This window comes from Acanthochromis polyacanthus, chromosome 7 (assembly GCF_021347895.1).
Source record: "Acanthochromis polyacanthus isolate Apoly-LR-REF ecotype Palm Island chromosome 7, KAUST_Apoly_ChrSc, whole genome shotgun sequence".
Taxonomy (NCBI): domain Eukaryota; kingdom Metazoa; phylum Chordata; class Actinopteri; family Pomacentridae; genus Acanthochromis; species Acanthochromis polyacanthus.
In genome coordinates this window covers 43,202,010-43,208,561 of record NC_067119.1, presented here as the reverse complement: position 1 = coordinate 43,208,561, position 6,552 = coordinate 43,202,010, and the positions used below count along the sequence as shown (strand labels likewise).

Here is a 6,552-nt window from a genome sequence, read left to right as displayed (position 1 = left end):
AGTTTAAGATGGGAAATTACCGCACCAAGTTAGCCAGATCAGGATGTGTGGAGGTGTCTGTCAACACAGGCAAAAAAAGCAGGAACAACCCTGATAAAGAGAGTCCCCACTGCAACATAAAAAGAGCCAGACGAGCAGAAGTGAACTACCTTCCAGACTTGCCTCGCGGAGAAAACCAGGCTAGTCTGGAAGAAATGAGACTGCAGATTGTGCAAGAAATGGCAAAGAGTGAGAAGAACAAAATTCTAATCGAAAAGTTGATGCAGACAACCTTTTCCCTTCGTCGTCGGGAGATTGTCCAGGAAGATCCATCAGTAAAGGACATCATGGAGAGATGGCCAGCCCTTCAGATGGAAGCTCAGGTAAATCAATTTGCCTTTTTTTATGGTTTTTGCCCTACTTGTCAATCCTGATTTTGTTTTTGTTTTCATTAGGGACCCCAAAGTATTTGCCATTGTTCTGTAATCATAACAGTATTACATTCAGGATGATTATATTTAATCTAGAGTTGTTGTTTGAAAAAGCCTAGAAAAATCATAAAAAATTCTAATGGCATATCTAATGTTGGTCTCCACACTCTTTATGCTCCGCACTCCTTATGGTCTTATGTTGTTGTTTTTTTTGTCCTCAAGGTTTATGCTGAATTCCATAGAATCACAAACATAAACCTTCGGAACCAGTTTTATTCAGAGCTTGACCGGCATATACCACGACTTCTGGCAATATACAGACAGAAAGCAGGACGCACTGGCAAGGTTTCTGAAGCGCTGCGCAACATCTTACAGCTGTATGATCAGGTAAGTTATATATCAAATTGGTCTAGTTCAAGATCTGCAAAGAATAGAAAAGACTTAATTTCACTATTTCTGTTTCTGTCATGGCTTTGGCACATAGAAGGCCAATCCTACACTGTAGTGGAATATGCAGTACGGTATAATATACAGAAATCCAGTGGATCAGGATGTGTACTTAGTGCAATTTTTTTCTTGTCCTTCCAGCAAATACCGGATATTGACATCAAACGCACCACAGCTCTTTGGGCCCTTTCTGCCTACCTGTGTGAAGGTGACCCAGATTTCTACAAAACTTGGAATGTAAGTAAACCATATTAATAGGCTCACAGGAATGAACTAATCTATAATAAAATGTGAACAATCCAGTTATGTTATACTCCTAACATTGTCATTGATCATCTTCTTTTAATGATTTTACAAAGTATCATTTAATAAGCCATGTAAAAAAAATGGTTTCAGACCGGTTAGTTAATGAGGTACTCTGGAAGCCATTTTGAAGGTAGCATTCATATACGCTCCTGATCAAAATTTTAAGACCAGTTGAAAAATTGCAAAAATTTACATTTTGCACTTTTAAGAATGTTCTAAGTAGAGTTTCAAAATGCAAAAAGAAGAAATGGGAGTGGGACAGAAAATATTTGAGAAAGCAATTGATTGCAAACAACCATTAAACTGAAATAGGCTGTTCATCAACTGATTAAACGTTTAAGACCAAAAAAAAACCCTAAAATAGAAATAAAATGTTTAAAAAATGGCTCGGTAATGAGTAGCTGCACCATTCTTGTTAATCACCTCATAAAAGTGTCACGTGATGTCAGTGTTTCTGGGAGGCTAGTGGAAGTGCTGCTCCAAGTGGTGAAAATGGCTTCACAGAGGACATCCACTGTCTGGAATTGAAGTCCATTTCTATAAACTTCCCTCACCCCCATCCCCAAATGTTCTCAGTTGGACTTAAGATCAGGGAAACACGCAGGGTGGTTCAAAAGAGTGATGTTATTCCTCTGGAAAAAGTCTTTTGCCAGGTGGGCATTGTGAACTACAGCGTCCTGTTCAAAAACAGTCATTACCACAGCAGACAAAGGTCCTCAGTCTAGGGGTGTCCTGATCCAATACTGATACCGGATGTTAGTCCGATATCAGCAAAAAAACAAATATCGGATTTTGCACTCTGATACAAGCAGTCCATTCAATTTTTTTTTAAAATTTCAGTTGTGGTTCACAGTGGTCATTTTGCAATTTAAAAATGTTTTTGTTTTTATTGGATTTATTGTGGTAATTTTTCAGGGTCTTCTAATTTATTTTTATTTAATTGTAGTATATTCTTTTGTTTAAGGTTAAAATTTATTTAATCCATTGGTTAATCACAAATGGGTCATTTTTTTCTCATGCCTACTATTGCTGACTACTATTCTGTTTAGATAATCTCTCTTGATCAAGCCTTTCTGACAGTCAGTACTACAAAATAATAAAAGTAAGTATGATTCCCGCTGATATTGTATCAGATGGATATCAGTATCGGCCAGTGCTCAAGGCTGTAATATCGGTATCGTGTGGGAGGTGAAAATGTTGTTGTACCTCGGTCAAGAGGGATGCCCCCTGCAACATCTCCACTTGGCCAGCTGCCGTTTGACATCGCTGCACAGCCTGAAGCTCCATTGTTCCATTGAAGGAAAAAGCAGCCCAGGTCATGATGGTGTACTGCTGTGCAGAGAACATCTCAGGTGGATCTCCTGGTCATTACAGTAACTTTGACGCCATCGGGACTATCAAGGTCACATTTTTTCTCCTCAGAGAATAAAACTTTCTTCCCCCTTTCAGTTTCCCATGTTTGGGGCTCTGATTCAAACTCCAAATGGGAAATTTTGTGATGTAAGGAGTCGAGGCCTTTTTGTTCTTCAGCCTTCTGTGGCAGATGCCGTCTGATGGTTATTGGACTGCAGACTGCACCAGTAACAATCTAAAATTGGGCTGATGATCGTCTCGTGTCTTGGGTAACAGCCAATTGGATCCTCTGGCTCAGAGCCGGTGAAATGTTTTTGAGTATACCACTTGACTTTTTTTGTTGCATAACCCTCAGGATCTTCAAGAAGTTTAAATTGACTGTCTTCCTGCATCAAACCTCAGCAGTAGTGGTGCACTGACAGAGGCCGTGCTTATGCAGCTCAACAATCCGCCTGCTTTCCAAGAGGGAAAGCTTTTTTGTCTTGGCCATTAGGAGGTCATGACAGTGTAAATTCCTGACAGAAAATGACACTGAATCCACATTTTTGCAAAGATTTTGGCTTTTAAAGGCTGTGGTCTTAAACTTTTGATGAACAGCCTCTTTCAGTTTAAAAGTTTGCAATAAATTGTTAACTCAAATATTTTTCGTCTGACTCCCATTTCTTCTTTTTGCATTTTGAAGCTCTACTTTTAATATCTAACAATGCAAAATATAAATTCTTGCAGTTTTTTAACTGGTCTTAAAATTTTGAAAAGGATTATACCTTGGGTAACGTACTAGTTGTTGAGTTTAACAGAAAATCCTTAACTGTACATTTTAGTCAATAGCTAAAGATGATCTTTAATATAAATCCTTTATCTAGTTCCTTTCAGTAAATATGTGAACCTTATTTTATGCATATTTTAGGCCGAGGAGAGGGACGAGCCAGACATCACAGACACTCCTGTTGCCCTCGTCATGATGGTCACTGAGAACACCTCAGAAATGGTCCCCTTCACTCCGGACAGCTTCTCCATTGCGGTGGAAGACAGCATGATGATGATGAGTATCCCCACGTTCTCGGATGCATTTACACTGATATTTGGGTTGATGTATGCGCTGCATTCAGCCGACCCCTGCAAACTCACCAATACTTTCACATTCATCCAAAAAGTGGTGATGGGCCTTGATGATGGTAAGACACTAAAACCCCGCCTGCTTGGTCTAAAAAATGACCTGCTCCAGTAAGAGTTGGCATTGTGCCAACAAGTGATTGTAGGAGAACTACAGCACCACAGCTTTGCACTTTTTATGACTTCTTGCAGGAAAAAAAACTTTTACAGCAGTTGGATTCTGTTTGATGAAACACTACCTCAGGTGCTCATGTCTGCACTGTTTTGGTTTTGATACGATACAGTTGTGTTAATGCTGAAGTGTTTCAAATATTATGACTTCTTAAGTATTATGTTTGTATTATCTCTATTTGAAGTTTGAGGTTACAGTGTTGGTTAAAAATGTACATTTTAATATGTATGTGTTGGAGAACTTGAGCTGTTACAAATCAAGCAGTGAAACGATCAGTGGTGAGCTTTCTTATGGTGTTGTACAGAGATAAACATTTGTACAGTCTCACTATGAAAACAAACCACAACCACAGTTCATATGTTCAAATGAAATTTTAAGTATTCAACAGTTTGTCTTGCTGTAGGTTTTAAAAAACACAGTTTTGCTTACATGTTCTTAAAAAAACTGACAAATAAAACAAAGAATTGACCAGCTGACGATTTGTGTTTTTATTCGAGGCTATTCAGAAGAAACATATGCTCTGCAAAATTGTAGTCTTTGAGTTTGGAGTTTTAATAATTCAAGTTTAGGTAAACAAAATAATTAAGTTGGGAGTAAGATACATATGTTAATATAATTAGGTTCAATAAACTTAAAATGGACAAAGAAAGGACAAAACATTTTTAAGTTTTTAGTCAATCAAAAGTTTAACTGCATACAACAATTATAAGTACACTTAACTTAAATACAACAATAATAAATTGGATTTTTTTAAGTTTGAGCAAATTGTAATCTTTACTTAACTATTGACTTAAAAATACTAGTTCGCCAACTTAAATATATTTAGGTAATCGGTTTCCACAAATATTTTGAGTATTCTGAACTTATCCGGGTTTACAGTGCATGATCCACTGAAATACAACTGACATCTAGCTACAGCATTTAGATAGACTCAGGCTTATTACTGCTGAAAGGTTTGCTGGTTACAGAAGCACACTACATTCACAATAGAAGAAAAACACTTTTGGAATCCTTCTCTTGCAGTTATTAGCGATGTTTGAAGTGGTTGTCAGGTACAACAATGAGAGAAATTCAAGGCATTACAATGCTGGCTGATATAAATAACATAGAGGCTACCTACAATGAGTTTCAACTTCAAGATTAATACAAGCTGGGGCACCCATATAGCTCAATGGGTTAAGCGGGTGAGCCACGTATAGGAGCTGGTCTCAGACACAGCGGCCTGGATTCAATTCCCGCTCGTGCCCCTTTGTTACATGTCTTCCCCCGTTTCCTGTCACTCTTTCACTTCGCCTGTCAAATAAAGCCCAAAGGCCCAAAAATAAAATATTTTAAAAAAGATTAATACAAGCGTCTTTGCTGGTGTGAACAGATGTAAGCTTTTACAAGAAGTATAACGTTGCTATGGATACAGTAGGTTGCACAGATGGAGCAATTTTTAGCCCACAGTTTGTTAACACTGTGGAAAGTAGAAGTTATTAACAGGATCCTATTGCTCTGTACCAGCAGATCCACTACAGCAACTACAGGGAGTCCCTAAGTCTGGACTCATGGTAAATCTCATTAACTATCACATTTTTACCTCCACACATTAAATATGGCTTTGTGGAAAGAAGAAAGAGTTGAACTGGTGCTTCTCAGTGAAGGATGGATGTATGGAAAGACAGCAGATGAATTTAATCATCCAAGGAGGATTCCTCTTGGCTTTTCCACGCTGATGAAGGTGGTTAAAGAGTTAAAAGAATCAGTCAGTGGTTAAAGAGTTAAAAGAATCAGTCAGTGGTTAAAGAGTTAAAAGAATCAGTCAGTGGTTAAAGAGTTAAAAGAATCAGTCAGTGTCATGGACAAACCCTGTTCTGGACGACCAGATGGATCAGCCCAAACTAAAGGATTGGTCATGGATAAGATTCATGCTAGCACCAAGAAATCACCTCGTTAACCCTTACCCTACTAACCTTAGCCCTACTAACCCTATCTTTTCATACGTCCATCCTTCACTGAGAAGCACCAGTTCAACTCTTTCTTTTTCCACAAAGCTTTATTACCTCCGCCAGGAGGTTATGTAATCACCGGAGTTTGTCTGTCTGTCTGTCCGTCTGTGTGTGTGTCTGTCTGTCTGTTAACAGCATAACTCAAAAAGTCATGGACGGATTTTCACCAAATTTTTACAGGATGTCCGGAAGAGCAAAAGTAACAATCGATTAGATTTTGGAGGTGATCCGGATCACCATCTGGATCCAGGATTTTTTTGAAGGTCGAAGGACAATTGAGAGTTGGCCGCCAGGCCATCTCTCAATTGTCCTTCGACCTAAATTTGGTGAAAATTTGTAAATTTGGTGAAAATCCGTCTGTGACTTTTTGAGTTATGCTGTTAACAGACACACACACACACACACACACACACACACACACACACACACACACACACACACACACACACACACACACACACACACACACACACACACACACACACACACACACACACGGACGGACGGACAAACGGCATGGCGGAGGTATGCGCTCTCCGAGTGCTTTTCTAGTTTAATGTGTGGAGGCTAAGAAATATATGGTTAATGAGATTTCCTGTCTCTAGACTTTATGGACTTCCGGTTTTACTGAATTACTTAATCTTAAGATTTTAATCTTAAAACCCTGATGATTTCCTGACTTTAGTTATGAAGGGATAGAATTAGTTCTTCGTTCTGTTGCATATTACTTTTTTGTGTTTTCTTGTCATTGCTGGCAGTA

At 38.6% G+C, this 6,552-nt stretch overlaps 1 protein-coding gene across 1 annotated transcript; it reads left to right on the top strand.

The window, feature by feature from the left end:
* The first annotated feature begins 218 nt into the window (after positions 1–218).
* LOC127534864 (uncharacterized) lies at positions 219–3,744 on the top strand. The gene is made up of 4 exons (XM_051951160.1): positions 219–362; positions 633–797; positions 999–1,094; positions 3,424–3,744. Exons 1-4 carry the CDS (start codon positions 219–221, stop codon positions 3,742–3,744), a joined length of 726 nt encoding a protein of 241 aa, XP_051807120.1.
* Positions 3,745–6,552: the final 2,808 nt, after the last annotated feature.

Coding starts and splice junctions, on each gene's coding strand:
- LOC127534864 (XM_051951160.1), top strand. CDS start 219: ATGGCAAAGAGTGAGAAGAACAAAATTCTAATCGAAAAGTTGATGCAG. Junction 798..998: donor TCTTACAGCTGTATGATCAG/GTAAGTTATATA, acceptor TTGTCCTTCCAG/CAAATACCGGATATTGACAT. Junction 1,095..3,423: donor ATTTCTACAAAACTTGGAAT/GTAAGTAAACCA, acceptor TGCATATTTTAG/GCCGAGGAGAGGGACGAGCC.